The following is a 13,410-nucleotide window of genomic DNA, read 5'->3' as shown; positions in this document are numbered from 1 at the left end:
TGAAACATCAGGATTGCACCTGGGCCTACCCCTCAAGGTGAGCACTGAGCAGTAGCAGGGAGCATAACGAGCATCCTATGGTCTTTGGATGGTTCCTCCGCGAGCTGGATGTACAGGTTCTAGGTTATATCATACTACTACACATGTTTTTCCACATTTGCATTGGGTCTTTATATGGCTCACCTCCCACAGTGTAATATTTGTAGTGTACCCAATATGGCTGAGTCAGCTGGAACGCTTATGGTTGGGATGAACAATACATGAACCTGACAATTTAGTTGGGACCCTACTCTGAGCATTAGGACACTGTAATCATCCCATTTTGTGTCATCTCCTCTAGGGGTAACCTAATGCACTCAGGGCAATCCTAAGCAGTGCGTCCAAGATGGCTGCCTCACCTGATACCTTATGAGGCTGAAATACACAGCCCTGTTTTTTTTTTATGGCTTGTCTATTATTGTATTACAGTACTTCGATCTGTATTCTGTGCATTGTTTTTAAAGTCTGGAAAGTGCCTTGACGGAGAAAGACCGCTACATAAATAAAATAATAATCTAATTATCATCTGAAATTATTTCCACTTCCCATATAAATGACTATATACAAATAATTTATGTAATTAGTTATTATTATCAGCATCTTGCTATGAATATTAAATAAAAGCTGTCTGGAGATGCCCGGCATCCTTACATATACAAGTCAGAGCTGGCGCACATGGTTTCTGTCACAGAAGCTTAGCAGACTGTCTGGTCTTCATCTCCGCTACAGAAACATTTATTTATTTTTAATTCGACAATGAAAGAAAGAAAGAAATGCTACTCACTCGCAGAGAAGAATTCCATTCTCCAATCCCGCCCGAAAGTCTTTTTCACCGAAACTTCTACCCGTAACTTGCTGACAAAGAAAAAGACAAAAAATAAATAAAACAATCATTAAACTATACACTATATGAATATACCGTAAAAACATTTAAATCAAGTAACCTGAAAATTGTTATTCATGCATTAAAAAATCTCAGTATCATGGGTATTAAAGTGGGAAACTATAATAATAAAATTCTTGCATTAAAGAAATAATGATTTACAGAAAAAGCTAGGGGCCTAATTCAGCTGTAAATGAACAAACATCGTTAGTCTGCATTTTTGGTTAATTTACGCGAGTCCGCAAACTGTTGTCGTATTCTGAAAAAATGCAACCACAGTCAGACAGTGCGGCACTGTGGGGGGTGCCTACATTGTGTTGCGGGGGCTTGTTCCTGACCTATGTCTGGACCATTTGCAGGGAGGACCAGCGCAATGTTTAATGCAGCTGCGGGCCACAAGATGGTAGCCCAGCAATTGGCTTCACAGCCAGGTGGCTACCCATAGCATGCAAGCCATCTGATGTTTAGCAAAGCAATTTTTTGAATTTCAAATCACCTCGGGAAGGACCCGGCATGCAGGGCAGCCTTGCCCGATGCTGGATACCCATCCGCATGCTGCCGCCAGGATTTGTAGTTTTATTCACAAAACTACAACTCTTACTAAATTAGGCCATGGGCCGTATTGAGGGTCCATGACACAGGGCACAGCTGCCCGTTCCTTCACCTGCTACATTGTTCCCTGATCAGTGTCCTGAATACAGTGGAGGGAACATGCTCTACTTATGGAATGAATCCATGGGAACATTACTGGAGAGGGCATAGGCACCATAAGGCCTGCTCTTTCCTAGTGTCTGACTTGTAGACTGAGGTCATGGTGCAATGTGAAGTTACAGGTTAGAAACACCTGCAGTAATGCCAGCAAAAGTGGCTGTCAAGGATCAAGCAACTCCTTGGTAACTTACACTTTCCTATAAATGTCTGCAAGAAGGGTAAATGGTTTTCTAATATACAGTAATCTGATGATTTCCGTCTGACTGCTATAAATGAATCTGGACAGATGCCCAGTTGTGAACTTAAAGAACAAGCTAGCATTATACTGAAAACGTATTATAAAGGAGACTTTCAAGGGTGGGCATTTTTAAGTTTTCAAGTGGAACATTCTTAACAGTGTGTGAAGATAATCATTGAACCGCGCACACGTGAACCAGCGAGCAGTGCAAGAAGTGATATACCGTAAGATTAATTAGTCTTCTTAGTAGTTCTACATGTTGATACCTATTTTTATGCTCAGTAATTGTTTATACATTTATCCAATACTCCAAGATTACTTGTATTTCATTCTGATCCAGATTGGTGTTTTATTTCCAACAGTACTTTCAAACAAGCAGATCCATTTGTGATGGAAGGGATGCCTGCAGTTTGCAGGTGGATGAACTAATCAAAATTAAAGGTGTCCATACACTAGGGCGATTCTACAGCGATTTGACCACTTTTAATGCCAATTCCGGCAAGAATCGGTGGTGCCACGGGAGAGCGATATAGTGCATACACTGTGACCAATATCGTTCCTGATATCAGTCAGTGACATCACCCGCTCCCAACATGCAGTCGCTGACCATATTGTCAGATTGAGCTTAATAGGGGGAGCAGCTATCGATGTGCGGAAGTGTTCATAGATACTGAGACACACACTGGTCCATGTTCTCAATGTATAGTTAACTATATCGGTATTGTGCATATCGTTAACAATATATCACCCAGTGTGTACCCAGCTTTAGTATTCACCCACACACAGATAATCACAGCAATAGTCAAAAGTTTAAAAATATTTTTTTTTAGTTTTACTCATTAAATCCTGAGCATAGTCTAATCTGCCATGAGGCTGGTCTGCTGCATATAAAAGGGGTGTATTCAATGCGGCCAGCGAGGGTGTTAAACGGCGGGGATCACCGAAAACAAGTGTTTTACCCCCCCCCCGCGCCAGCCACTCATCCTATTCAACGCATCAGAGGATTCCCCCAAACAGCGAGTCTCGCGGCTAATGCTGGGAGCCCACTGCATTTAGCCCCGAGCCCAGGGCCGGATTTGTGCCTAGGCCCGTGAGGCACCGGCCTCAGGGCGGCACCAATTAAGGGCGGCAGGCAGGCTGACATTCTGTTAAATGGCACAGCGAGTAAGCAGCGGTGAGTGACGAGCGCCGCCGCCGCAGACATGAATTATCATATGTCGGCGGCAGCGCCGCTCGTCACCTGCCACTGCCCACCCACTCTGCCATGCACATTACATCACCGCTTAGTGGCTAGGTCCAACGGTCCCCCTGCGCGTCCGGAAATGGCTCAGGCTCATTGCTGCCGGCTCCCGCTCATTGGCTACTCTACACACACACACAGTCTATTGGCTGCTGTGTATCCAACAGCTGAGCTGAGCGGCGCGCAGATCCTCCCTGCGCTCAGTCAGTCACAGTGTGTGAGCCAGAGAGACTGACGGAGACACTGTGCTAATCACTGTACTAATAACTGCCTCCCTCTGTACAGTGAGCAGTCCAGAGTGCTTAAAAAAATATTAAGGTGGGCTACAGTTAAATTTTTATGAAATATATAAATAACATTGTATATACATATATGATTACATTAAAATAGGGGGAGGGGGGGACACAAAAATGTTGTGCCTAGGGGCAGCATGGCCCCTAAATTCGCCCCTGCCCGAGCCTCGCTGTTTTAGCAGCCGCATACGCCATTTCCCCCTCGCTCCAAAAACCTAGCGAGGGGGGAAACAGTATGTGCAGGGGGTCAGTTGAATACTGACCTTGCGAGCTGTGACAGCTTGCTTGCTGTCACAGCTCGCAGAAAGCATTGAATACACCCTAAAGTGTTAATCTTTTAACACGAATTGAAAGAACAAACGTATGGTTATTTACAATTGTTTAAACACCTGCCATCTCCATCAACAAAGCCTCATCCATTATTAAGTTCAGTGACCGTACAACTCATTGCCCGTGCTTCCACCGCACACAGCTACTGTACTCCAACACAGTCATTAAATACAGTACAGTAGTAGAACACATTGTTTTTTTTTTGAATATTAAATTTTTATTGGGTCAGCAGAAAAAAGACACATACATAGCAGGAACAGAGGTAAAACAGTGAATAGAACACATTGTTGCTGTACAAACTTGCTTTATATAAAATATATATCTTTTTTGTTGCAAAAAATAAATAAAAAAAAGGCTACTTTACTCTAGTACATGTTTCTAAATTGTAAAACAGATGTGTGCCCCACTGCTCAGGCTTCGGCAGTAATGAATTATCAGGAAACGCGTGAATCTTGTGGCTTCCATTAAACACTGCTCAAATATACAATAAGGCTTATAGCAAAAATCCAGCCGCAGATTCGGGTGTTGGCTGACCACAAACTGCACGGGGAGCCGCTAGAAACTGGGCACACATATTTGGTTTGTGGTATGCAGATAGCGATCGTGTTTTCAGTGGATTAGATACCAGTTTATATAAACTTCTGACCCAGTGTGGAATTATTGCCAGCCTGACAACACTGTGATTCTCATAGCAGTGAACTGGAATGAAGCTCTGCATGGATTTCAAAACCAAATAAATTGTGTTTGAATGAGAACACCATTAGGAAAATGTGGTCTGAGGGCACAAACTCATGGTCAGTACATTGCTTCAGGAAGATAAATCACATTTTTATTTTAGGAAAGAAGCCTGTATATATTGTTCTGCATGTACCTGGAGTAAGCACTGTGGGAGGGGGACTGATAGGTGGAAAGGAGGTTGTAGCAGCCGTCTATGAAAGTTGGAAAGAAGAGCAGAGGAATCGCAGCAACGGTTAGGGCCCATGTAACTATCTGTTGCTATTTTCCTATTTAAAGGCTAGGCTGGAGCCACATAATTCAATTATATACTGCAAGATATATGTACCGTATCAATATGGTCAAAACTTAGGTCTTATGTTACTGTTATCATTTGGAAGTGCCACAATTGGATGACATTTTAGTACCGCCAACGCTGGGTTTGGTGCTTAGCTAGAAAGAGAACTCATCAACACCAGTCTATCCTTCTGTCCACCATGGTCTGCTCACTGACTGGTGTCCCATAATTTGGCAACCAAATATGGCAACCATTTGATTTTAATTTGTTGTTGAGCGACATTCCCTAAAGCAAGGCTCCCTCCTGCCACGCTCATCTCACACCGTCCTAATGACTTAGTTACCTTCTTAGATGTGAACTGTGGCAACTACCATAATTGCCTACTCTTCCGGAAGTTGCGGGAGACTCACAATCTTTCAGTTATTCTCCTGCACCCTCAGAAGAGTATGTGGATCTTCCAAATCCCCACTTAAACTCCCAGGTTTTCTTTATCACTATCATGAATAGACCATAGGATGGGCATCACACAGCTACACCAACACTGCACTGACCAGTTTTCAGCAATACCAATACAACACAGATTTTAGTAGTACTGAGACAGGAACAAAAATCACAGCAACAAGCAGGAAAATAAAAATCAGTAAAAGTTGAATATTTTGCATAACAAAAGAGACACAGTCATCATATTACCCATTATAATCACTGCAAAACCTTATGTTGCTGTATAGAAGGATCAATAGCTAAAAGCACATAAAACATTGAATGTTGATGAAGTTACTACAGAGGCAGCACATACTGAACATGGAGCTGGGCCTTCACATTCCAGCACATTGTTGTGTTACACCCAATTCTTAATGACTTCACAACCTAAAGGCACACCTTAGCAGTGCGTCCTGCAAGGACATTCCCAGTAACAACCATTTCCTCTCGGAAGCTTGACCTGTAGTAAGTACAAGTTGATGAGGAATGGTTTACCCCGCTTATGAACCCTACAATCAGGGCGACCTTCATACAGGTACTTACTGCCTATCCACCAGCGGACTATGCCGAACGCTGGCCTCTCTTGTGCATCTCTCCAAATGTCATTCACATTTACAATATGCAATTTGCAAGTCATCTCATTACCAAAATTACCAATTTTTTTAGTGATCAAATAATATTCTTCCGAAAGAAGCCCAAAAACTGGAGATTCCCTGCTGAGGTGCATAAAAAAAAAAAAAAAGGGGTTAAAACCACAAAAACGTGAGTTTTACCACATATCCACTTTAGTGCATCCTGCTCTATGTGACACTTGGGCCACTGTGCAAGTTATGCGAAAACACCATAGACTTTAGCATCCCAATAATTCAGGTAAAGTGAGTGAGTAGTGGTTTAAACACAAAACCGAGTTAAGCTTGACCACGGGGGCACATATGAACAGTATTGGATCTTAGAACATTATGAGTGTAATGGCAAACTGCTGTTTGTCCTCTTTTCTCATATGTACCGAGCTCTGAAATGAGATACATTAGATGTGGTGGCCAATAATATACGTAGATTGCGTTACCCTACAGATGTGTGTGAGCACTGCTTTTTGTGTTTCCCCTGAGGTCATCCCTAGTACCCCCCTCCTTGCGTCACCCAATAGCAGAATTACTCCCGGTCCTTAACCAGAAAACCCTTCTATCAGAACTTTTTTTTTATCGGGAGAACAGTCCTTTGTCATCCCCTTCCATAGTGCAGCGCTAATAAATGCCTTTATGGTTGCATTGACTGGCTGGAAGTGTTGCACGCAAAAAGTCATACTTCATGCCTCCTGCCCTAGATCTCCGCACAGGCGATTCATAGTACAAATACCCCAGTTCTACTGAACCCTGAAAATAAATGTTCAAACATAGTCTGTGGTCGATCTGAACATTCCACTTTATTGTTACTTTATTATTCTATCGGCATGCACTTTAATAGAATGATTTTGAATAGACGGTTTCAAATCTTTTTTGCCTTACACAAGTATCCCAGCAAAGCGCTCGATCACCTCACAGTTCCACGTGTTTTTTTTTCCCTCTTACGTTTTAATTGTCTAGTGGACTTTTCCAAGAAGTGGCTCACAATATACTGTTACACCGAATGTGCTAATCCGATTATGGGCAAAAGATGTGATGAATCTATTAAAAGGATTAGGGAGACACCAATCCCTCTTAATATAGAGATTAAGCCATGGAAAGCCTAGCGTGGATGTCTTTTTTTAGCGGCCCATTTCACTCCCCACCATTTGGATATTGCAGATCATTTTTTTCCACCCTGCCTGAAAAAGGACAAATACAAATGCATAGAAATCTATAAAAACGGGACAAGTTTTCCGTCCCACTCGGAAATGACACTTGATGGGAGATGTAAGAAACTTCAGTTACATCTATAAATAAAGCAGACGGCCACACATATTGCTTTGGTCTGCAGCTATCTCACAACTCTCATATTCAGGTTAAGAAGACTGAAGCAGGAGTGAGAGCTTACTTCCGCTGGTAGTCTTTGGTTTAATAAGCTTCACCTAAATCATGTACATCCCACGCAGATTTACGGCCTCATTACCTCTCTGCAGAACTAGCTCCACATTAAAACGCGTCAGAGCAGCGGGTGATGTGGTTATTCCACTGATCACAAAGCAAGGAACTTTACCAAGAGAAAAGAGAAAATATTGCAAACAGATGACTCATCTGGTATTTGGAAATCTCATTATCAACCGTTTCAGCACCACCAAACCGTACTCTAGCCCAGAACAGCGCAGTTTAAGTGACAGCGCAGATGGAAAACATGGGTAGCAATCACTACAACAGGCCTTAACGTAAAACTCAGAGTCGCCATACAGTTACTTGTACCTAACCGACTGACACTCCAAATTTGATGGAATCTGTCACTTTGCCTTCCTTAACACTATCAGCGTTTGCAGAAAACTCCAATGGAGACGTTCATGGGTTGTGGGAATGAATAATGGGCCGGAATCAACTTTGTTAATAAAGCAAAAAATAAAAAGAAGCAACTGGGCAAAACCATGCTGCACTGCAGATGGGGCAGAACTAACATGTGCAGAGAGAGTTCTGCGGGGTGATTCCTGCGGCGGTAGCAATATAGTGCATACACACTGACCGATATTGATATCGGTCAGTGACGTCACACGAGCCCTGCTAAGTACATGCAGTCGTTCACGATTTGCACTATGTGTCGTTTACAGTAATGGCCATATAGTTTAACGATATATCGCCCAGTGAGGACCCAGCATTAGATTTGGATGGGGTGTATTGAAATGGAGAGCTAAAATTGTGTTGGCAAAATAAACCTGTGTGACATTTGTGGGCTACATGCAAAAACAGCCAGTATTTACCCTGCACAAAAACAATATAAAATTGTTCCCCTTACATAGTAAAATGGTGTGTTTCAGACACAGAATGACTTGCTTGTTTGCTTTACTGAATCTATCCCAATATTTTCTATGTATTTGTTTTAGGTTTATAGTCTGTCTCTACAGTTTGTTTAAACTTATTTTCTTTAACATGTATTTGATTAGGGTTTAAGTATCTTTCGGCATTCAGGCTTCCTTTCCTGCTCATGTAGGAAGTCCCCACTTATGGGGTGAGCGTGGGTAGAATGAACTGTAACCAATCAGGAATATTCACTGGAGCAGAGAAAACCATAATTCAATAGAGGTGTGTGTTTCTTGTGGTGGTAGTCACCTATGCCCTCATATAAGTCAGTTAGCCAGAACGTGGCTACATGTGACAGGGGCCATTTTGTTATGAGAGCATGGAGCTGGAATGTGGGGGAAGAAGTGCAGGGTCAATATCAAGTGGAGGTGGATAGACTGTGGTGTAAAAACTAAACCCTATATGAAATTAATAAAATATATCCAACCCGAGATGTCTGAACTGCAACTCTTATCCAGGGTGCCAGGGCTCCCATATAAAGCATGCTTCTTTTGGTTCTCTGGGTGGGATGCACTAAAACGAAAATGTGGTAAAAACCTTGTTTTCTGTGGTTTTACCAAATTTTCATTTGCATTAAACCAGCGGCGTAACTATAGCACCGCAGCCCCCCGCCACCGCGGGGGGGGCGCTGTGCATGTGGGGGCGCCGGGGGCTGCGGTGCTATAGTTAACCCCCCCAATCCCCCGCAGCCTTACCTATCGCGCTGGTCCCGGCGGCTCCGTTCTTCTGCTGAGGACCACCAGAAAATGGCCGCCCCCATATAGCACACAGTTCTCTGAAACTGTCTGCTGTATGGGGCGGCCATTTTCTGGTGGTCCTCAGCAGAAGAACGGAGCCGCCGGGACCAGCGCGATAGGTAAGGCTGTGGGGGATTGAGGGGGGGTTTGCATGGGCGGCGGCGGGGCAGGGGGGGGGGTAGGGGTGCTTAGCGGGGCGGGGGGGCGCCCAAAACGTAGCTACGCCACTGCATTAAACCCGCATGCCTGGGTACCGCAGTGGGGGTACCCTAAAGAATTATGGGCTTCTCTCCAAAGTGCTGTGTGTGGGATCCATCACGGATCCCTCCCAGTAAGTCCAGCTCCTGAACCACACCGCAAAGAACAGCTCTTTTTGCAAGATGTTATTGAATATGAGATTATTAATAATGCGGTAAATGGTGAGGTGTGCACTTTGCCCAAAGCATGACGAGCGAAACAAGCCATGTGCGGGGGTGTAGTACACTAATTGGGGGACTCAATACAAAAAAAAGCAGAAAACTCATGTTGGCCTTTTCCATGTCGACATGTTACTTTTGTCTAGAGATGAGCGGTTCGGGAGTTTCCGGCTTTGTTCGGAAGCCCGAGCGCGGCTGAACGCGGGAAGCTGGTGTCGGATTCTCGTGAGATGCCGAGTCTATAAAAGCTCGCCGTTCTGAGAATTCTGCCCCATTTCACAGTCACGCTTCCTGCTGCGCACAGCTCTGCTGTTCAAGGTGGTGGCGGGCTTCTGGGGCGTTGTGCACTGGGCTGTTTTAAGCTTTAACTTTGGGTGTTGTGCAGACTGCAGAGGGTGCTGTCTGTGCAGTGCAGAGTCAGACAGAGGAGTGTTGTGTGCAGTGCAGTCAGACAGAGGGGTGTTGTGTGCAGTGCATGCAGAGTCAGACTACAGAGGGGTTTGGCGCTGGGGTGTTTAACATAACTTGAACTTGTCATCATCAATCACTCAGAGTCATTAGTGTGCAGAGGGGTGCTGTGCAGAGTAGACAGAGGGGTGTTGTGTACAGTGCATGGATGCAGACTGCAGAGGGGTTTGGCACTGGGGTGTTTAACTTAAACTTGTACTTGTTGTCATCAATCACTCAGTCATCATTCCAATCACATTAGTGTGCAGCAGGGTGTTGTGCAGACTGCAGAGGGGTGCTGTGCAGTGCAGACAGAGGAGTGTTGTGAACTTGTGCAGTGCAGACTATACACCATATAATGTCAGAAGAAGCAGAACAAGTTCAGTGTGTGATTATTCTGCCTCCACGGTCCAAGCAGTGTTATCCAAGGGCCGTCCATAAAAAAGAAATACAATCTAAAAACAAATTTTGCTGTTCTTTTTTGCTGTATACTGTAACTGCCCCCCCAATAGTATTATACACCACAAGTTGCGTGTGTTTTTTTCAGCATCTACGGTCCACGAAGTGTTAGCCAAGGGCCGTCCAAGAAGTACAATATAAAAATACATTTTGCTGTTCTTTATTTTTTTGCTGTATACTGCACCGCAATAGTATACACCACAAGTTGCGTGTGTGATTGTTCTGCATCCAAGCAGCATTATACAAGCTGCGCACTAAAATCAAATTAAATTCAAAAAGACCTAATCAATTTTTCTCGTCTTTAATTATTCATTCTTTGTGTGTAGCGCACCCATAGTATATACTGTCAGAAGGTGGGTGTGGGATTGTTCTGCATCCAAGCAGCGTTGTCCAAGCTGTACTTTAAAAACAAATGCTTTTTGGGAACTAGTTTTTCAAACTGCCATCCTGTCTGCTGCTGCAGTGCCACTCCTAGATGAGCCACGTGTTTGTGCTGCACACTTGTGTGGCTTAGCATAGTTATCCAGCTACCTCGGTACAACTTTTTGCCCTAAAAACAATATTGTGAGGTGTAAAGTGGTCAAAATTGTCTGGAAAGGGCTGGAAATTAATGTTATTGAGGTTAATATTACTATAGGGACAAAAAACGCAAACATTTTTCAAAAAAATCAAATCCAAATCTTGTTGACGAATCCAAATCTTTGGCCCCGGCGCTCATCCCTACTTTTGTCAACGTTTTGGTGTCGAACTAGACATTGTCGACCTAATATACTGTACCACACCCATAAGAGGACAGCTATCTGATAAATCCAGCTGTCGCTGCTCTGTGCAGATTGGTTGGATGCAAGGAACACAGAACGTTCTTTAGTATTATTGTAGGTGGGATTTCTAACAAACTACAATTGCTGGAAGGTTCAGGGGCTGGCCATCTGCGCTGTACCATCTGGCACAAACCCAATATCACGTTATTGTACCTAAAAATAATTATTGTATGAGTGTTGAAATATTGCTGCCTGGCACAGCTTTCATAGCATTCATGAGAAAACACTTTACTGCCATTACCTCTTCATTCCACGGCCCGCACAATGTGATGGGCATTTGGCTCCTGCAAGCACATTGCACTGTAACTATAGTATATAGTCAGGCCTAGCCAATTCGTGGCTCTCCAGCTACAATGGCCAGCATGCCCCACCACAATCTGAGCATTCCCTAATAGCAAAATTGTGTCAGGGCATGCTGGGATGTGTAGTTTCACAACAGACCTGTTTTATATGCTGGGATCGGATCTGTACCAAGTTCTACATTTTTGCCCCATATTTTCTATCGAGATATGATATATTGGGTGGAGAGTATCAAGATTCCAAAGAGGACAAGTGGACCCATTGGTTGATCGGTTGCTATGGCCTAGATCTTTTGTCCTCTTTTTAGTATTACACTCCCTGTTCATAATTCACTTTGCACGTTCCGAACTAGAACTTCCTGTGTTGTCCCCCCACCTCTCCTCATGTTGGCAAAATAGGGTGGCACCGCCATTGGTAATAGGTAACAGGAATTTACATGGAATCGGGTGTAGTTTTTTTTCTAACAAGAAGGATTCACCAACCCTTTGAGAGAGGCCCTATGATCCGATATAAGGAACCAACTACTCTGTTTAAAAATGTAGACAGTGCAAAAGGTTGATCCTCAATTATTACAGCTACATCCGTACGCTTCATCCAATCAATATCACAATCAGTAGCCTGGCTGCACGTCATCCCACCCGATGACCGCTTCCCCAGCCTAGTGCATCTCTATGGTCAGATCAGTCTGCGTAGTCATCAGACAGGCACTGGCACACAGCACAACGGTCTTTTGAGATCAGTGAGAAAATTCCAAAAGAATGCATGCTGCATAATTGAAACGATTACGTGTGAAATTCCACCGCCTTAACTCTTTGTATGGGATTCAGCGCGCCTGACACGGATCATTCTCCTTTGGCTCTCGTCCTCTTGGTAGAAAATAATAATAATAAAAAACACGCAGCTGACATTTTGGGCATCCAGTGCCCAGCACAAAAAAAAACAAGGAGGAAAACACGAGACACACTGTGATGTTACAAAGCTGAAGGGCCTGCAAATATTTGCAGTTTCATAAGTGGATAAGGATGAAGTATGAAATGTGTTTGTGTAGAAAGCTTCCAGTCCACTAGCGAAGGAGGTGACCAGGCATTATACGGCCCTATTACTGCCAGTAGCTAACAATGTATCACAAGATGTTTAAAAAAAAAAATCCTTCTATCTCCGTGGCATAAATATATGAGGTTTTTAGACATTCTCAAAAAGCTGAGGGAACTACAATGACCAGCAACCTCCACATATGATAATAAGGACATACACAGTGACTTTAGCATGCTGGAGCTTGTAGTTACACAACAGCGGGAGCACCATGAATTGCCTAAAACTACATTATAATGCGGATCATATAAGCCGTGGATTTCAAAACTATACTGTATATAGGGAAAACTCAACAATTACCCTAGTAATGAAATCTTGCCTTATCACCATCAGTATTTCATTACATTGTTCTATTTATACCTCTTTTCCACCCAAGTCTTGGGTGTGACCCAGGATTTAGAACATGGCAGTGGCTCATTGTGTAAAGGTCCATACACAATTGTCATTTTTGCCCAGCGTGTATGGATAACAATGACTAGTAAAATTGCTGGACTGAAAAAATGCTCAGTGCATACGTTTCGGCGATGTTCCCTGAGGTGGACTGCTTACCATAGCAGGACGCTATGGAAAGCAGTCCACTGCGCCGCTCATCTGCTGGTAATATCAGCAGATGAGCAGCCAGGCCAGCGATTATGTGAGAGCAAGTAGCAGCTCTCACGCTCATCGCTGCCCTGTACACACACTGAAAGCAGATCAGACGAGTGAAGTGAGCTGCTTTCAGCTCAGAGTCACCCAGTGTGTATGGGCCTCAAAACCCTGCTAGGTAACGGGGAAGCGTAACTGGGTGCTGTACCCTAGTGAAGCCGTTTCCACAATGTCTACATATGCCATTAAGGGTACGGTTAGGATTAGTCTACAATTAGGTTAGGCTGCAGTTAGAGTAGGGTTATTTTTAAATCAGTACTGTAGACATTGTAGACTTTGTAAATGTCGG

At 43.7% G+C, this 13,410-nt stretch overlaps 1 protein-coding gene across 4 annotated transcripts in view; it reads right to left on the bottom strand.

Moving 5' to 3' along the window:
- The window catches only part of LIMCH1 (LIM and calponin homology domains 1), a 240,229-nt gene that overhangs the window by 149,479 nt on the left and 77,340 nt on the right, over positions 1-13,410 (bottom strand). For all 4 annotated transcript variants that reach the window (XM_083165773.1, XM_083165775.1, XM_083165774.1 and 1 more), the window contains exon 2: positions 824-894. In XM_083165773.1, coding sequence (XP_083021899.1) covers positions 824-894 — 71 coding nt within the window. The remainder of the gene's footprint in view (positions 1-823; positions 895-13,410) is intronic.

The sequence above is a fragment of the Crinia signifera genome, chromosome 1 (genome assembly GCF_055691185.1).
Source record: "Crinia signifera chromosome 1, ASM5569118v1, whole genome shotgun sequence".
NCBI lineage: Eukaryota > Metazoa > Chordata > Amphibia > Anura > Myobatrachidae > Crinia > Crinia signifera.
This window is presented reverse-complemented; position numbering and strand designations above follow the sequence as displayed.